Genomic DNA, 19,050 nt, shown 5'->3' with positions numbered 1-19,050 from the left:
AGTAAAGCGGAGAGAAGGAGCTAATCTTACTTTCGTTTTTTTGCGGCTTTTTTCAGCAAGGCCCCATCCTGCACCACCTGCTCCTTAACTTCCCGAGGCTCAGACTGGAGGGAGCCCAAGGCCATTAGACCATTCCTAAAATGGTATTTAGTTGCCTGAGTTCACCTGAGGAGTTCAAGGATTCATTTCAGTGGGAGTTCGGTGACTGTAATCTTGAAGGATCCGAGCCTCATTGTTTGAGACACATTTCAAATAAAATGCATTTGCTTCTGCTTGCTAAATAGGACACGGAGATGCATTTGAGAAGTTGTGTATAGCTAATCTGCTAACCTGGAATTGCTTCTGAAACAGCTGTATATGGAGGCAACATGGGTTTATTGGCTTTAAGACAGCCCAGTTTCCTTCGTACACCAGTACGTACTGGGAGCAACGGCCTGGACATTCATGGAGTTGTCTGGCATAAAATCGGGGTAAAGTAAAAAGGGAGCCAGGCCAAAAAACATTAAGATGCAAGAAGACAGGGCTGTATCCATATTACAGTTTCCCGTTTAAAAAATACCTCTCTAGCATAGTAACAAGCAGAGCCCACCATGTAAAATAAATTACTAAATTGGTATAAAATCTGTACTACGTCTTTTGCTTCATTTAGCGTTAAATTTTAATACTATTATTATAGGTTAGTAATTCAGCGTAAGATCCAAGGAGGCACATTTTTTTTGAATATTTTTTTCCTTTACATGGTACAGAAAAAAGAATCCAGGAGATAGACAAACTAGACACCAACAATCTTAGGATATTAAATTTAATTATAGATTACACAGAATATGATGTAAAAACAGCAATTTACTAGAATAATTATAACCTGCAAAATGTGAAAATAGTTTAGAAAATGGATTGTCATATTCTCTGACACAGCAATAATCATGAAAGGTACACTTACAATATCATATGTTAATCTGTGTATTACCTATACTACCTGTCATTTAGCCAGGATTCCAAGACAGATTAAAGGCATTTATTTCTGAAGTGCCTGTGTTTAAATTCAGTAAAGTTAAACAGCTAGAGTGAAAACGCTACATTTTTGTCAACTACTGCGTGGAGATCTATCCTGGATAAATGCTTTGTCTATACGCTATGAGTTCGTAATGAGAAGAGTAATTGAAAAACTGCAGAGAGCACAGACCTGTAAGTGCTTGGTTTGACAACTGAAAATATTTCTTAGTGGCTTGTTAAATTTTGGAAATCAAACATGCCAACATCTCTTTCCTATTTCAGACCTAGATCATATTTAATGTGAATTCATGTTTTTCATTTAAAAAAAAAACATTTAGCTGTAATGGGGAAAAATATCTGTAGGCCTTTTTGTTGTGTAGTTCAACAAGAAATGTTGCGAGTGTCAAAGGATATGATGACCACAGCAATGTCAGCAGGTTTAATTTTTTTCCAGCCGTGTTTATGAAAGCCAAAAAAAAAAAAAAAAACCAAAACCAAAATAAACCCCGACATATTTTAGTTTCTTTTTGAATATACAGACTGGCCCAAACATAGACATTCTCTTTATCAATCTTATTGTTACAAAAACTGTACATTACAAACAGTATAGAAACAAACTGAAAGGAATGTGCCACACATCCTGGCTAATTTTCTATATGCAGTTTAAAAATACAGCCTACTCCCTTATAGTGCACAGTTATTGTGTAGATAGAGTACATCACTAGTTAAGTGGACATGACAGGAGAGTTCTAGTTTTCCTCAGCACAGAGAATAAGAGCCAGTTCTGCTCGGTAAAGCTTTCCTCCATCGGACAAGGCCATGATGCTTTTCTTGTATGTCGCAAGGTTGTTAATGTCTAATTCCTGTTTAAAGAACAGATAATGCTTTATAATCCTGTTTAGTTACCAGCATGAACAAGTCTGCTTCAAACGGCAAAAAACGAGGGGCAAAAAAAAAAATAAAATGGGTATTCTCAGCTCGTCCAACAGTAACACATTGCAAATGTTGTTTATGTATTTGCATTTTATCCATATTGTAGCCGTATGTTAGATTGCCGAAAGCTGATGTCTCAGAAGCGAGCTTTTGACAGTGTCACTATGTAATCACAACTCCCCTAGTTCAGGATTTACACTGCTATGACTTCTGCCAGCATTTTTAGCTGTACTGTGACTTCGGGAGCCATGACTTAGAAGCTCTATATTTATCTTAATTGGGTGGATTAAAGTGTCCTTAAAATCCAAATTAAATCTAATCTCTAAGGGGAAAAAAGCCCTCTAGGATTACCTTTTTGTTCTTTTCACAGAGATCCTTCAGTAGTGCATCGAGTTCATTTTCATCTATATAGCCATTGCCATCCTGAAAAAAAACATTGAAGATAATTTTAAACATTTATTTTTCGTTTCAGAGGATATGACTAGTTTTCCACAAATTCGGAAAATAAGTGCCATCAAACAAAGCAGTTAATAAAAAGGTTTTTTGAAGACTTACTTGATCATACATCTCAAAGGCTTTATTGAATTCTTTTGCACACATTTTGACACCCTAAATGCCAAAATGAAGAAAAAAAAAATATCCATTAGTGACACCAGTTATGTGTGATGGTACCAGGTTACCTTAACAATGTGAATTTTCATACCTGAAATTTAATAAGAAAATTTTCCTGTACAGGGAGTAGTCTTTGGAGAGAAAAAAAACAGGGTCAAAATATTTAGCTGTTTCCGTAACAGCAAACGGTACATAATATTTGTTCTGAAGAGAAACAGAAGACATACCTGGCCAGTTCAGTAAGCTCCAACTTTCCATCATTGTTTGCATCAAACATCCTAAGCTGAAAGAATATATAATTTTACGTTACTAATCAAAATTAATCAGCATAACGAAGAAAACACGTCTTTGGAAAACTTAAATTCAATGAAATTTAGCCTTTATTTCACGCTGAAACGATGCCCCCGTGTTTTTATCTGTCACGTTTGCTGTGTTACACATGTATTTAAAGTACTGAAGAAGTAATTTATAGTAATTAACTCTACTGCAAAAGCTTGATAAGAAACCAGATGAAGAATTCAGATTAAACTACTGTAAGGTAGGTCTTAACCTGCCTACAGTGATGAATGTCCTGTGTGAGTCACCCGCATGTAATTATTTATACACGAAAGGAGCGTTGACGTGATAACATTTTACTTTTGACTTCATGTCATGATCTGATACTAACATCACTATTCTCCATTCATAAAGGTGAAACAACTGTAAGCTAAAGTTCAATAGAATCCAAGGCATTCAATTCCTTAGAAAATAATAGACATTTCATTCAATTGGCTGCTAGGTCTAAATATTTAAGTAAAGATCACATTCTGTTTCTGTGATATATTTCGAGAAAAGAGTGAACAGACGCTGTAGATGATCACATTTTGTTGATGGTATGAAAATGGGAAATTAAGTGTCTCCAAATAATAATATATTTATTTCTATAATTTAATTATAAACGTAATTTGACAAAATATGTGAATACTCTTTCTAATAATTTTTAATCATCCTGTTGTATTAAAGTGTTTTCCTTTGAGCCCTTGAAAGCGTGAGCTCCTGCTGCTTGAGTGGCACAAGCAGCTTATATTCGCTATTAGAAGTCGATGGAGATATTACACCTGCGTGGGCCTTCCTCTCCCAGTTTTTATGTCTGTATAGCTCCATTTTTCTACTTTCAAGTATTATTTTGCCTTTGCTGTATAAAAGAGTCACAAAAGCGGCAAACTGTACAAAAAATTGTTAGACATTGTACTGAAAACACCACCACCTACGCTCCATCCCATCACTTTCAATCACAGTAATTTTAGATGTAATTTTTAGATAAGAGGGAAAGCGGCATCCTGTACTGAGAGAAGTGTATATCCTTTTAAAGGCAGAATTAGTGCCATGAAAAAAGAACCAATTTCACTTGGTTAATACACAATAAATGGCAAAGGAGACCAGAAAAGAGACCAATTCTATAAGCATTTATTTCTCCGTAACACCCTGGTTGCTTTTAACACTTCCTCTCCTTGTATAAAAGCATCTGTAGATGCATTTCCCGTGAAAGGAGATTTGCATTTGGGGGAGGTAAGCAGCAGCTGTGAAGTCAACATATTTTGTATTTTGATGGGTTGTTAGTGGCTGGCTGTGCTTGCCGGCAGCTGCTCAGGACCATATGTTTTCTATTAGTCGTCTTTTCTAGTTTCTGAGGAGATTATGAGAGAGCTGGCCTTATGCTTTATTTCTTACTGCTGTTAATTCTTTGTCGTTATGTCTCTCTGCAGAGCCCAGAACTTAGAGCACGCTTTAAGACGAAGGTTAAAAAGCTCCCTGCATTAAAAGGATATATGTTATCTTCACCAGTGAATAAACAGTGACAATTCTAGATAAATGGTTTATACTTGTGCAACAAACCAGCATTTTCCAGGAGAAACACAAGTTTGGATGAGCCATTCTCAGGCCCGTTTGAGGGCTAGTGTGTTTAACTAGCACATTTTTGATTGCTAAAAATATTTTATGATGAAAACAAGCTGGTAAAACAAAACAATGTAGTGTTACACATTTCCTGAAGACAAGACTTCTGAGTCTGTCTTTTCTTGAAACCTCCACTCAGAAGCCAATACCGGTCCATACCATGGAGCATCATAGCTATGGGGTGGGAGGAGCACCCCAAGGATGGGCTGATTTAAGGCCAGGGAGGTGACAGTTTTGTCCTAGTGTTTATCTAAAACATCTGTTTCTCCTTCAAGTGGGGGAGAAGGAAAGAATGAGATGTTTGTAAGTCTGAAAGACCACTGTACAGTGATGGCTTTTAAAACAAGAGACAGACACTAAACAGACACTACAGCACTGAAAGAAGGCAAAAGAGAGAAAGTAACCCCAAATAACGTAATTATGACAGGTAAAATTTTTCTCCTATCAACTGTGAAGACTTCAATTTTACAACTAATGGCACAGGGAAGCGTAACAGGGGAAAATAGCATGGTGTGGACTGATATTATATAAACACTAAGAAGACTGAAAATTCCTGAGCTTTTTTTTTTTAAGCAGCACTGAACACTGCCCATCAAAAGCTCTGTAGCTGCCAAAGTACTTGCAGTGCTCGATGCCACAGTCGTTTCTCTGTGGCAATGACATAGTTAGCCTAATTTGGACCTGGTGGAGCTCTAAGTCATTTGGAGCCTTCCAGTGGCTAAAGATAAAGAGAGTTTGGATTAGTCCAGTCTTGATGAAATATGCCTGTGAATAATCTTACCATTATTTCTGTGTATTCTGTTAGCTTTGAGTCTTCAATCTGCTTATTTGCTTTCTGTAGTAAATCTTTCAAGAAGCTCTGTTAAAATAAGAGGAGTAATAGGTGAGCTTTTATCTACAGCATAAAATGCTTGACTTGCTAACTTCTGACTAAAGTAATGGGAAATACTATTTTACTCCCACTTTAGTATTTACTGCTGAAGTTCCAAATAAGTATGAAAAGAAGTGGTGATTAACAGCTAAGAACATAACAGTTTCTTTTGATCAATTCAAGTTTTATTTGGAAAAAGTGACTCATAAAACTTTCTGCATTGTATGCCGTTTTTTGTATTGTGATTTTGGAAAAAATAGTTTGGCTTTCAAGTATTACTGCTTCCTAATCAGCTCTGTCAGTAAACTAAACTAATTAACCTTGAGTCTCCTTGAAAACTGGGATGCCTAATCACTTCTTCCAACATAGGAACAATTTTACAGAAAAGATCAATGATTAATCAAGTTTTCTCCTTGCCTATGGCAGTACCCGGTGCTAGAAGTGAATGTTAACTTATGTGGCTCCTTCCTACCTTCTATTTTAAAAGTGTGCAGCCAGTTTCAGTGGGTCTTTTTTGAATGAGAATTTGATATGGTTATCACATGACTTTAAACACCAGCCATTTGTACTTTAAAAAATAAGATTATTTCCATCCATTGAGTGGTTTAAATTTCTGTACTAGATCTGAGATGTTCATATGCCTGTCAATGCTTGATGAGGTACCTAATTACTGTCATCAATTGGGGTGTCATTGTCTTCGTGGAATTTTGGGCCACATTTCAAGACAGAAAATGGGGTAGCTCATAAGAAAATCTATTTGTATATAGATGACATTCTTGAACTTGAATGCAACCATGTCAATAGTCAGATGGCTAATACCCGCTATAGTTCTTCCAGTCTGGCCCCCTCCACGGTGGAAGGCCTGCCTGGTAGCTTGTATACAAAGAGCATGACTGAAATGTTGCAAATGGAGGCATGTTTAATATTGTGTGCTTTCATGGAAAATAGAACTGGAAAGGGCATTGAAAGGCTGTCCAGTCCATCTCCATGTCTCAAGACAGGAGCATCTACATCTAAACTTCCTGAGTTACTGTCTGATCTGAGCTATTGCCAAACCTTTCCTAAATACAGGCAGTGATGGAGAGTCTGCCTCCCCCTTAGGCAACGTATTCCACTGCCGTTACTATTGTTAGAAAGTTTTCCTGATTTCCAGCTTAAATTTCTCTTACAAAGTTGTGAGTGGGTGTATGGTGTCCTCCTCATATAGCAAATACTTAAAATGTTTGGGCTTATCAAGAAATACTGATCTAAAAATAAAACTGGACATTTATGTCTTATTTTCAATATGTTAAAATGGCCTGTTTCTCTGAGGCGGACAAAATCTCGCAGCACAAGAGAGATAGGGCCATTAGGGATCCAGTTAAAATGTCTTCCTTCCTCAGCTGGTCCTCAGTCAGCCCCGCCTTTTTAAGTCTATTTTAAATGATAGCAGCTGGCAACAGTCCTTAAGGCGTCGCCTAACAGCTGGAGAGTTCTCAAGTGGTACGTGCATGGCCTCCTCCTGATGCTACGAACTTTAGATACACCAACCTGCTGCCACCAGACAGCAGAAGAATGGGCTCATCTGCATGAGGGTTACCTTGAGGTAGGACCCTCGGCAAATGTCACACAGATACCAAACTCAAAGAAGGGAAAAGGAAAACAGATGTGAACTGTCTGTTGTGGATTCCTGTTCTGAACAGAAGAGCTGTAAGGATTTCAGACAATTTGATCTCCTGGTGCTTTAGTTAATAAAGCTTATGTAGTTCTTCTTTAGAATACCACATATGGGCAAAATAGTCCAAATTAGATGGATAAACACCACTAGGTCTTTCTCTTGCTGTGAACTGAATTTAAAGCTACAGTAAGGCATCAAGTGCAGTTGAACTGTGGAAAATGGTACCTGGAGTCTTGGTACTTGGTCCAATGGTACTTGGAGTCTGCTGTACATGAGCACCTCTCCTACAAGGAAGGGCTGAAAGAGCTGGGACTGTTCAGCCTGGAGTAGAGAAGGCTTGGGGCGACCTCATCAATGTCTAGAAATACTTAAAGGGAGGGTGCAGAGAGGATGGAGCCAGGCTGATGCCCAGTGACAGCACAAGAGGCAGTAGGCACAGACTAAAACATGTGAGGTTCCCTCTGAACATCAGGAAACACTTTTTCACTGTAAGAATGACTGAGCACTGGCACAGGTTGCCCAGAAAGGTTTTGGAGTCTCCATCCTTGGAGATACTCAGAAGCCATCTGGACATAGTCCTGGGCAACTGGCTGTAGGTGGCCCTGCTTGAGCAGGGGGGTTGGACCAGAGACCTCCAGAGGTCACTTCCAACCCCTCTGTGGTTCTGTAAGGCTGGGATTCAGCCTTTACAAATTTCTGTTAGTTTTCTGACTCTAGTTTTAAGGTTTGTTAACTCTGCAAGGCTGAGGTGGCTAATGGAATAACCTCGATTATGCTCTTATTTTGTGCATATTCAAGCTGATACCAAAATCCCACCAAGTTAACCAAGCAGGGGCAACATAATTCCAGTTGTGTTAGCCTAACAGTATTACAGGGAACTGTAGGCTTACAGGATACTTGAAAGAGCATGATCTGTGCTGCAGCATAGTGATTAATGGTAGTGATGCCCTTAGGGAAAAAATCAACAAAACATCCCTCGTCCCTAATATACCAAAAAAAAGAACAACATAGTTTTCAGAGGCCTATCTTGCTTTCTTAATCTTTCTTACTTCTAAGCTAGAGTACCCACTACCTTGAGTCACTTGAGACAAACATTGATCTGAATTAAAGCACGCTTTAAAAAACATTGATCGGATTAGAGTTTCACTTTAAATAATTTGCTGGCGATAAAAACATCAGCTAATCATATTGCTTTCCCGTCATGTTTGAAATGCAAAAACATGAACGGGTGGGTATCTGAAGAAACAGATGGCTGTAATCCAACGCCTGGTCTCATGTCATGCCTACTCATAAGTGTCGGTTTACCTTGAGCTCCTCAGAATCAATGAAGCCACTGTGGTCGCTGTCATATTTTCTCCATGTCTGCAATCAGAATGTGAATGCTTTAATGATATATTTATGGCAAGCGGGTCTCGGGTGATTTTACAAAAGGCAACTTTTCATACTGTACCTGCATGAAGTCTTCACTTGACTTTAGCTGCTGGCACCTGAAGAACAACAGGAAATTCTCTTCCGTCGGTAATATCTGAGCAAGCTGTAACAGAATTTAAGAAAGATTAAATTTTGATTCTTCATTAGGCCAGCTGAGCCTGTAAAAGAATGTGAAACTTGTTAAAAGAGTATGGAATTCTTTGTGCTCATACTGCCCTATTTTGGCCCCACAAGGAGCTTCATCCTGTTAGCTCAAATGTTTGGAAGATGCCTCTGAAAGGCTTCTGGCTTGCAGCTTTGCCACGTTCACCAAGGTCAAACAGAACTGAGGTCCGAGAGAAGGGAGGGAAACAGCACTTTACTGAAGGGATAGCTGGTGAGAGAGGGGAAAAAAGTTCACCCCTGCAGAGTTAGGATCGGTGGTGAAAACCTTGGAATCGGCATGAAGGGAAAGCATAACGCAAGGATGTTTAGAGGATAAATGTGAAGGACCATGAATTAACAAAGTGATGAAAATAGACTACTCACAGACACTGAGGAAGAGGAGAGAGGAACACTGACATGAAGAACACGTGTAAGGTAAACAGAAAAATACATGGAAAAGCCAGGAGAAAAAAAAAAAAAAGAAAGTGGGAAGGGTAAGGGGATGGCAACTGGTGAGCATTTGTCAGGCACAAAGATGTGTTCAAGAAGAGCTATAAATATCAGAAAGAAATCAAAAGGGCTTTTAGCCCTGCAAAATCAGGGGTGGTTCTTCCAGTGCCTCAACTCTACAAAAGGCTTTTTTAAAATCAGACATTATTGTACTGATTATTGAAAACGTTCATTTACTATAACTCAATTTTGGCAAGTGACAAATGTAGAAGATGGAGAGTATGCTGTATAATTTAATGTAAAATCATGATTTGTTTTTAACAAAAGCCCAATATTTTTTTTCTGTCCTCAAAATGTATGAAATGTGTTTTGATTAAAGAAAACTTTCTACTTGAAGAATAGACCAGCTGTGCTTACAAGGAAGAGAAAATGGAGAAAGACGGATTTCTTAGCTGCATTCTTTTGTGAAAAATATCATCTGCAGACTTTCTGGAGCCCCATCTTAAAATTTTGATTCAAATCTTTGGTTTTCTGCATTTATTTCACACCCTCAAATCTCTTGTTCTGTCTATTTCAGTGTTATTGCCTAATTGCTCAGGCGTTTTTTTTGGGTTCTAACAGCGCCGTAGGTGACTTCAGCTCTCCGTCTCACTCTGCAGGCACAACAAGGGGATGGAGACAGATCTCTTGCTTCTCTGAAATTATCTGTGCAAGGAATCAGTTATATTCTTTAAGTGTTGGTACAACTAAAAAGACACATCAGAGCGCTCTCCACAGGGAGATGGAGCAGCTGATGACAGACTGTCAGGGCCATCAGAGTGTTCTGAGCGCTTTTTCTAAATGGCCGAACACCAAACCCAATCAACTTAAACAATGTGTGTTTGTCAGCAGCTTTCAAAACCTACTCCATTATAAATAGCATATACATGTGTGGGTAAGTACATGTTCATATGTATGTAGTAGCTGTTACTGTGTGTAACTCAGTACTGATTTAGGGAAAAATTTCTTTATTTCTCCCAACACAGGGGAGCTTTGATTTTTAGAGTAAATCAATATTTCCACTTAACAACAAACACGGAATGGAAGAACTGATTATAATAATAAGCGGAGTTATAAGGGGAAGGGACTGATTATGACAACAGGAAGGCTTTACATGTGTGGAAATTATAAATAAGACCTAGTTTGTGGGACCTTTTATAAAGTCTGGTGAATAGTAAAATAGTACAAGGTGCAAGGGTAAATGTGAAACAGTAACATTCCAGAGAATCACTAACAGCTTACTAGCAGCACCAAACTGTATTTGAGGTACAGAATATATTACCTGTGGAAGAAAATTACCTTATTTTAAGCTATACCTCTTCGCCCCCTGTAAGTCTCAGGAGAAAGCACAGGTTTTTATGTTACAAAGATGTAGTAGTTCAATATCCAATATTAGCTCAGGCTTCTGCCAAAAAATGTGTTTGGTGTTTTCTTTCTTTTGTACCCTTTAGCGGAATAGAAACAATATAGCTAAAGGGCAGGCCAGTTCTCCAAGCTCATGCATCAAATAGCATTAAATTGCTTTTTGTGGAAAACTCTGCATTATTAAGGGATGAGATTGTGTGGAAACAGGCTCAACTTCCCAGTCCCAGCTATACCATTAAGAGAGGAAAGATGGAAACCTGGTGCTAATGACGTCTCTAATGGCGACGTCTTTGTGAGGATAAGCACAGGGGACTCTGTGAGCATGTTTGAATAAGGGTGCGGACCGCTACGAGTTCGTGTATGGCAGCAATAGCGGTTTAGTGAGAATTTCTGTGAGGTCTGCTGCCTTTATGGAGAATGTTGGCTATTTCTGCATCGTGAGTAATCGAGGACGACCACAAAGCCTGAGACTGGCTTGAGTCCTCTCTGCTCAGCTGCAGGCTGAGGTACGTCTTTATAGGTTACCTAGCAGAAAAAAAGACTCTCGGTACTTAAAACAATATCAGAACGATTTTCTATAATGCATTCTCTAAGTAAATTCTGTTGATATTTAATGCTATTTAAAATTCCTTTCACCTAATAACAGTGAATTTGCTTTTTAAAATCCTATAATAGGGAATAGGAGTACAGAGAATATTTTATGCTAATAAGTAGTTATTTTTATGGCATGAGTAAGCTTCAAATGATTTGAATGTGGAATTACCGCTGTCCTGAGTTTCGAAACCTTGGGTTTCACATCCACATCTTAGTGAAAGCGTTGGCCTGAATGAGTACAAAAGGTGAAAGAAAGGTCCCTTACGCAATGACAAGCAAGTGGACAGGTCAGACTCTGCCTTTAGCTGGAGGGCACTGGATAAAATCTAGCGAACTAACTGCAGTGTGTTTGCAAAGACAGAAACGACACTTAATCTGAGTTGGAAATCCACTCCTTCCTCTGTGAAGCCACCCAGGCCTCCTCCTTATCTCAGTCAACAGACCTTTCCTGAAAACTCATTATTCACTAGGACGTTTTCCATCACGGGGTATTCATTATGATGGCTGGGAGTCTGAATGGCTATACACAACAGATGCTATACAATGTTTTTAAACAACATTCATAAACTTTTTCAGAAAAACTATTTCATGCACTATGGAAATATGAGAAGTCTGGAATTACTGGACATTTTATTTATAAGGAAGGAGAATCAAGTCCAAATACCAACTTTAATATCATACTGCTCTGCACGTACAACACATTTTGTCTGAGTCCCATCAGCACTTTCCAAATCAAGCTTCATGCTGATGTAAGTGAAATAAAATATAGCTATTGGGTTGGGAAACTGCTATATTAAGGGAGAAAGTCCCTTCAGTCACTGAACTGTGTGCTATTCACTATTCAATGGCTTCCGTGGATGCTGAGCACGCTTGGCACTTCACTGGGGGTGGTGAGCACTGCACCGTATCAGGCCCTATCGGATTTGCTCACCTTTACCCATTAAGTCAATAGCAGAATCAGAAATAGAATTTGAAAGGTAAAACTTCCAGTTCTCTTTCCTAAGCCAAGAAAGTCTTTTTCAGGCACTGTCTACGCATTCTTCTTGCATCCAGTGCTTGTTATTACACATCTGCAAAAATACTAAATTAAATAGGATTCTTCAGTACCAAATGAAGAAGCATTTGTTAGTCCAAAACCAAACAATCCGTTAGTCCAACTAGCCACTAGTTCTTTTTAGATGCAGAACTATTCGATCAATGCTAAGTATTGTCAAAACATGAATTTTTAAAAATCAATTATAACTGCAAGTGAAACAAACTGTTCATATTTCCATGGTAGTTTAGTCATAATTACATGCACATTTAAACAAGTGTATGCAATTCAGACACATGACAGAGGAGAAAAGATACCCTCAAATGATATATTATATCAGCAGTGATACTTCCTATTGACTTTTACGGATTCTATTCAGTCCTCTGTTTTAAAATTAGTTACTGACCCAAAGTTAGTCACTGTAGAAATTTTGCAGACCTGGCTTGTTTCCAGCTGTTTCTTAATTAGCTCTCTAGGTCAGATTTCTTATTATCAGAAAAAGATATATAATAGCATTTAATAATAAAACCGCAGTCTCACTGCACTCAGAGTGACATAAATGAGTCGTAGATTTAGGCTTGAAAAAGTGACTTCTCAAGCTGTAACCCAGCAAACTCTCCTTTTTGACTTGCAGCGCTGAACAGTGAAAGCAAGAGAAAACACAATGGTTCCCCCTTTCCTAGCAAGTTGCCTGAATTATAGTTACTAATACGTATGTACTAATACTAATATGTATGTACTAATACTAATATATGTAACTAATTGTTGAGCGGCTGTATGTGTAGGAAGGGGCTGGTTATCTTTGCCCTCTTTAGAAAGTAGGAGTAAGGAACAGGGGAGTTTTCTGCCTGAAGTTCTGTTAAAGTTCAAGAAAGGAATTCATAAGAAATCTTGATCTTTCACAAGCTGGATCTATTAAAATTACTATTATACTATTAACATTAAAATATTGTTTAACTTCGACATGATTAACCTGCTCTCTTACCATGTATGTGCTTTTTAGAACAGACTGCATGCAGTGATCGCCCAATTGCATTCGCTTCTGTGTTATCCTTACTGTAGGAGTGGTTCAGAATCATAGGTAGAAATATATCAAATTTACCTTTCACAATTTAAATTTCTAAAATACAGTTCTTAACAGCTTTGCAGGAAAACTAAATTGCTGTTGCTGCCCATTTGTACTGAATAAAGTGTGCAAAGTTAAATGAAATGTAGTGAAATGTCTGGAGAGGGGTTAGGAACACCTTACTTTTTGTTAATGAAAAAATCTTGTTAGTGAAAAAAATACTAAAGATCTTAAGACAGAGGGAGAAATTTTCTGTGTAACTAAAAATCCAAAATATTTGCATATTATGCTCACATTGTTCGGTGCTAAATGTATTTTCTACAAGTAAACGTGTCAGTCTTTTGTTATAAAGTAACCATCTTACCTCAACTATTCCTATTTTTCCATCAGTAGTCTTCCCATATTGGTCCACAAAAGCTTTCATTTCAGGTGTTAAATCCTATAAAGTTACAATGAGAGAAACATTACTTTAAGATACAGCGAAACATATGTAAACTTACGTGAATATTAGTTGCCAAATAATATCTACTTTTAACGAAATAGGCTTACTGCAGCTAGATTCCTCAAGTTTAAATGAAATTGAGTATTTTTTTTATCATGAATAATGTCATTGTGATAGATTTTACTTCCTAAGGAATTATATTATAGTCAGTGTGAATGATTGGCATCTAAATACTTAGAACTCCTATTTTAGTTTACAGGATGAAAAATTATAGAGAGAGATGTGTTGGAAGATGTGTATAACAGGTCCTTTGTTTAAGAGGATGACAGTGAAGTTCATAGGTAATTATTAGTCAATTTTCTCAGTTTTCACTTTCAAATTAGTAACTTGAAGGCAGTGCAAGATCTTTCAAAATAAGGAACATTTCAGTATAATACATCTGAACACCAAAATAGCCTTTCCACGTCTTTGAGTTGATTTTTCCTGAACAATGGATGCTATTTAAGCCCAAAAAGAACTCATCACGATATCGTATTTTTCCCTGTTTAGTATTTGGTTATCATAGAAACAGAGTCAAAATGTCACTGCTGAAATGTAGAGAGGCAGATTTAGGAGGGAGAATACTTTGAGCAGTACGTCAAATCTGACAGAGTAAAGCCGGCATAATTGTTCTTCATATAAATTACGGTCCCTGCTCTACATCTGTTCGCTAAAGGCTATTCGCACCCTAGGCTACAGCAAAGGTGCCAGGCTTGGGGGTGAATATCTAAATATTTGATTTCACACTTCAACTTGACTTGCCTTGCTTTGGTATGAGCCACCATCAACCTTCAATACTAATTAAACTTTTGACTTTCTTTGTACTTCTTATAGGTGTGAGCTAGTAAAACCATGCAAGCAAGAATCAGGACATACAGTTATATCAAAACAATGGACAATTCTATGGTTATATTATAGGTGAAGACACAGCAGTCCTTGGAAATTAAAGGTTTAGGTGCTACAATGGGTCTGATTATACAGGACCTAAGTGATTCTGTCACTGGAGACACAGGGAATCTCAGCTGTATAAAGTCTGTTGTAGTTTGTCCCAAATTTCAACTGCCACAGCTAACTAAAATGTCAGTTCCTTGTAGATGATACAATCATGGCCTAGTATCCTATTTCTGTCAAAGTCATCCATGGCAGGCTAGTAATTTGCCACGGCTTTAATTAGAGATGTGGTTATTAATACAATGCACTTCAATGTCACCTTTCATCTGATGATCCCAAAGTGGGGACAAGTTTGCTTAGCAGATAGAACAGAGAATTTAGACACCTGGATTTTAATTAGTCCTGGTTAAATATTTTACTAATCTTTCTAGTAGCAGCTCCGCAGTGCCAGACAGCGTTGAAGGAGGCACAGCTGATTTCAGGTTAAAACAGGATGCTCATCCTCTGGTACGTTACTCAGAAAAGGGTGTCTTTGGTGTCCACTTCACCTGCTTTTGAGCTGCTTGATGTTCGAAGACATCAAGTTATGACATTTGAGTTACGTTCTTCAAACAAATGTTTTCAATCAAAGAAAAACTTGCCTAGATTTAACCAAGTCTAGTGCTAAACTTGATTAAGAAACTAGCGCTTCACGCCTCAGTCCCCCCCCTTTTCAAACATAAGAGACGCTTATCCAACCAAGTGGAGCTGTAGAAGAAAACAGCTTTTTTTGATATAATTTGAAAATGTAAGGATAGATGGCACTACAAAAAACACATGACTGTGTTCATAAACATCTATTAAATCACATATTTCTGTGGAGAAATATTGTCATCGTCTCCATATGCAGAGAAAGTGAGAAACAGATGTGGAATAGCTCAGATGAGATCCACCTATTGACTCTGTGTCAACCCCTGTGTTAGTCACTTGTACCCCACAGTTTCTTTTGGCAATTGGCATACCTGAACAGAGAAGGTATCGCATACACGTGGGGCACAATAAATGGAAGCTATCGAAGCTATCCTTATATACTCATACAGCTTTTATCTTTAAAAAAAAAAGCAGTTCTTTCAACATGTCTGAAAGTACATCAGATCAATTCATTCTCTACCACAGTGCATGAAGTGAAAAGACATAGCGTTCCCAAAGAAAAGCCCAAGCCCTAAAGCCTCCAAGTACACATCCGCCCTTTGAGGCTAACGTGAATCAGGCTGCATGCTCCGTCTGAGAAAAAGCAACTGTGAAAGTACAAGCTTGCCGAGTGGATTAATAAAGGCATTAGAATTAGAACATAATTAGAACAGTTCTGTAGTTGGGAAGAATATTGGGAAATGTTAAACCACCCTATTCAATGACAGAATCAATGTGATTCTTTAATGCCTATGGCATGACTGATGTAAAATCCAGCTATGAAGAATGCATAATTGAATATTTCAAAAATAGTGAGCAGGAGAGTGACCTGAAATGCAGAAGTTAATGATGACAAAGAAGCTTGGGGGTGTTAAAAGAAGGACAGACGAGGAAATGACATATAACCTACACTAGTTTCTCAATGTGTCCCTTCTGGCAAAAGAAGAGAAATTTGAAGCTACCGAATTAGTGTCCCGTGAGACAAGACATGAACTAATGAGATGCTTGTTTGGCAAATGAGCCTTCAGATCCAAGAATCAGCTTAGATTTGAAGCCTAAGATGACATAAATCCATACTCCAGAAAAAAACTTGAGGGATGAAGGTAACATCTACCAAAAGCGGATACCAATGGATCAAGTACTGAATTTGATGTTGCTACTGTAGGTTGCTCTTTTCAGCAGAACACTCCAAAAATAGGTTTGAATCAGAGAAATTAATTAATTAATTAATTAAACACCCGAGCATTTTTAAAATATAGTGTGAGATACAGGCAGAGGTTTTTCTTTTTTTTTTTAAAAAAAGACATAAGTGATTAAATTTGTAGCAGGTAAGAATAAGGCTTTTCTGTGTTACACTGAGCAGTCTGTTTTTAAGAAGAGATGCACACTTACTTTGAGAGAGAAAAGAATGTGATCTTAAAATGATAAATATTTTTTTCCTTGAGCTTCTAATTATTTTTTAAACTACTGAATAATATATAAGCATTTCAACTAAGAATGCCATTCATACTAAATATACACAGGCTTTAATATCTCCATTCTAATGGACACGCTTAAGTTTCCTGCACTTCAATACAGAAGAGAGATTTGTTCTGTTGCAATACTTGAAAGGTATTAAAGTTGTGTTTAGTCTTGTCTGTGAAAATAAAAAATAGATTTTCTTTCCCCCCTCTAAAAAACACACACCTTTCCCAATTTTCTGGGTTTTTTTTGTTTGTTTTGGGTTGGTTTGTGGGTTTTTTTTGAGTTGGTTTGTTTTTTAAATTTAGTTTAAACTTACTTACACTCATGAAAATGAGTGGCTACACCAGCGGCTGTAAGAAGAATTAACTGGTACCAATACTGCAGTAACATTAGAGGCATTGCTGGGACAATGACAGATTTTCAGATGCATGAAATTCACACTCAGAATTAGTAAGAAGATACAATTGTCCACAAAACAAATTAATATGCATATGATTTTTTTTTCATTTCCTTCTAAAATATACAGCAATTTGTAAAGCAAAGTTAATTATTGAAAAGCTATTGCTCAATTTGGAGGTATTCTTATATGAAGTAGCAATTTATTTCCCCCATGCACACATGCCATCCAGTTAAATTATCATTTTATTTTCTGTTACTTCAGAAGTTTTTTAAGATAGATTGATTTAAATTGATTTCATTAGGTTATAAATTCAAGTTTGATGCTAAGTGGCCTGTTTTAGAAAACAATCGTTTTAAATGAAATTTATTTCTTTAAAAGATTCACTTCTATTTTAATTCAAATATTTACATGGAATCTTTCATTTCTTTCTCTTTCTTCTTTCTTTCTTTCTGTCTTTCTCGCTTTCTCTCTTTCCTCTCTTTCCTTTCATTCTCTCTCTGTTTTATTTCCTTCTTTCTGTTTTTTTTTTCCCATGCGGGTTTGGTTTGGAGGAAATTTATAACTAGTGCTTTAATAACTCATGCAGAGAATTGTTTTGGCGGCATTGTCAAAAACTTTGGTGTCCCTCGGAACAATTTTAACTACCAGGGTTCAGTATTCATACTCCTGGTGTTTAAAACTGATGAAGGGCAAAAAGTGGTTAGCAATCATCTGCAGATCTATTTGCTGACCACCAAGGGGCAGAAATGCATTTCAGCCCGTACTGCCCATTAGGTACAAAACTAAAACAGAGTCCAACTAACTTGAAGTGATGTTTTTTCTTTTCTTTCTTTCTTTTTCTCTCTTTCTTTTTTTTCTTTCTCTTAGTATCAGTACATATCTGTCTCAGGTAAGATTAATTGCAATGGGATAAGTTCCCATCCAAGACTAAAAGGTAATGTCCATACATTTCTTGACTTTTCTTTTTTTAAGCACTGTAAGAAGCATCAGCTCGTAGCCTGGCAAGGTGTGAGTGGGACCTGCTCTCCGGGGAGGTGGACCCTGGCCTCGCCTTTCCAAAGCAGATGATTTATTTCATTTGCAACCTGCTGATTTCTAACCAAGCTACTTCCCTTTGCCTGGTGAGGCAACCGTGTGATGGCAACAGAGAACAGAAGGAACGGGGGCACCGGAGTTTGCTCAAGAAAACTCTTCTTTCCCGGAGAAGACAGAAAAATGGGGCAAAACGTTAACCTACCAAGCCTGCCTTCTTCCGTGCCTGCTGCAGCTCCTGGATGAAGTTTTGTAGCTCCTTCCCATCCATGTACCCATTGCCTACAACAGAAAGAGTTATGGTTGCGGCCACCGCTCCCTCCAAACTCTCTCCGCTCTTCAGCGCTGGCAGGGACGTCTCCGACCCGTCTGCTCCCTCCCGGCGGAGCGGCTCCCTCCGCCCCTCGCCCGGCACCGACCCCAGCCCCTGACGGCTCCGGGGCGGCGGGCGCGGAGCGGGGCCGGGGCTGCTTTCGGGCGGGGAGCGGTGGGGTCCCCCCCAGCCTCCCGCGGGCCTGCCCCCCTCCGCCCCCCGCGCCCCCGCCGCCCCGGGGGGGAAAAGGAGTCACCGTCGGAGTCGTAGTGGTGCCAGATCTCGAAGAACTGGGCGGCCGAGATCTCCACGCCCTGCAGGTGGGTCTCCGCCGTCATGGTGGGGGCGCGGAGGGGCGCGGGGCGGCGCGGAGGGGGCGCGGAGGGGGCGCTGTCCGCGGTGCTGACTCTGTCCGCGGCCGGCGCGGCGACGGCGGCGACTGCGGCGACGGCTCCGACGGCTCCTCCCGCCGCCGCCCCGCTGAGGGCTATTTATGGGGCCGTCCCGGCCGGGCCACTCCCCCCGGCGATGCCCTCCCTCTCCACGGGGCCCGGCGCGGCCTCCCCGCCCGGCGCGGGGGGGCCGGGGTCTTCCGCCGGCGGCACCGTGGCTGGGGCCAGCCCGGCGGCACCCTCCCCGGACCCCGCGGCTGAGGGCTCCGGGGACAGTGGCGACCT

At 39.2% G+C, this 19,050-nt stretch overlaps 1 protein-coding gene across 1 annotated transcript; it reads right to left on the bottom strand.

The window, feature by feature from the left end:
* Nucleotides 1-634: 634 nt before the first annotated feature.
* CALB1 (calbindin 1) lies at nt 635-18,822 on the bottom strand. The gene is made up of 11 exons (XM_054191607.1): nt 18,630-18,822; nt 18,266-18,342; nt 13,488-13,562; nt 8,452-8,535; nt 8,307-8,363; nt 5,255-5,332; nt 2,766-2,821; nt 2,630-2,669; nt 2,482-2,535; nt 2,278-2,349; nt 635-1,856 (listed from the first exon to the last, which is right to left on the bottom strand). The coding sequence occupies exons 1-11, from the start codon at nt 18,709-18,711 to the stop codon at nt 1,743-1,745; spliced, it is 789 nt and encodes a 262-aa protein (XP_054047582.1). The 5' UTR covers nt 18,712-18,822; the 3' UTR covers nt 635-1,742.
* Between the last annotated feature and the right edge of the window lie 228 nt (nt 18,823-19,050).

The sequence above is a fragment of the Rissa tridactyla genome, chromosome 2, assembly GCF_028500815.1.
Source record: "Rissa tridactyla isolate bRisTri1 chromosome 2, bRisTri1.patW.cur.20221130, whole genome shotgun sequence".
In the NCBI taxonomy this organism is placed as follows: Eukaryota; Metazoa; Chordata; class Aves; order Charadriiformes; family Laridae; genus Rissa; species Rissa tridactyla.
Note: the sequence above shows the minus strand (reverse complement) of the source record. Positions and strands in the feature narration are given on the sequence as shown.

Excerpts from the sequence above, each read along its gene's own strand:
- CALB1 (XM_054191607.1), bottom strand. The coding sequence starts at position 18,711 with ATGACGGCGGAGACCCACCTGCAGGGCGTGGAGATCTCGGCCGCCCAG. Across the intron at positions 13,563-18,265 it reads CACGGAAGAAGGCAGGCTTG|GATTTAACACCTGAAATGAA; the intron begins GTAGGTTAACGT and ends GTAACTTTATAG. Across the intron at positions 1,857-2,277 it reads TCTGTGAAAAGAACAAAAAG|GAATTAGACATTAACAACCT; the intron begins GTAATCCTAGAG and ends TTCTTTAAACAG.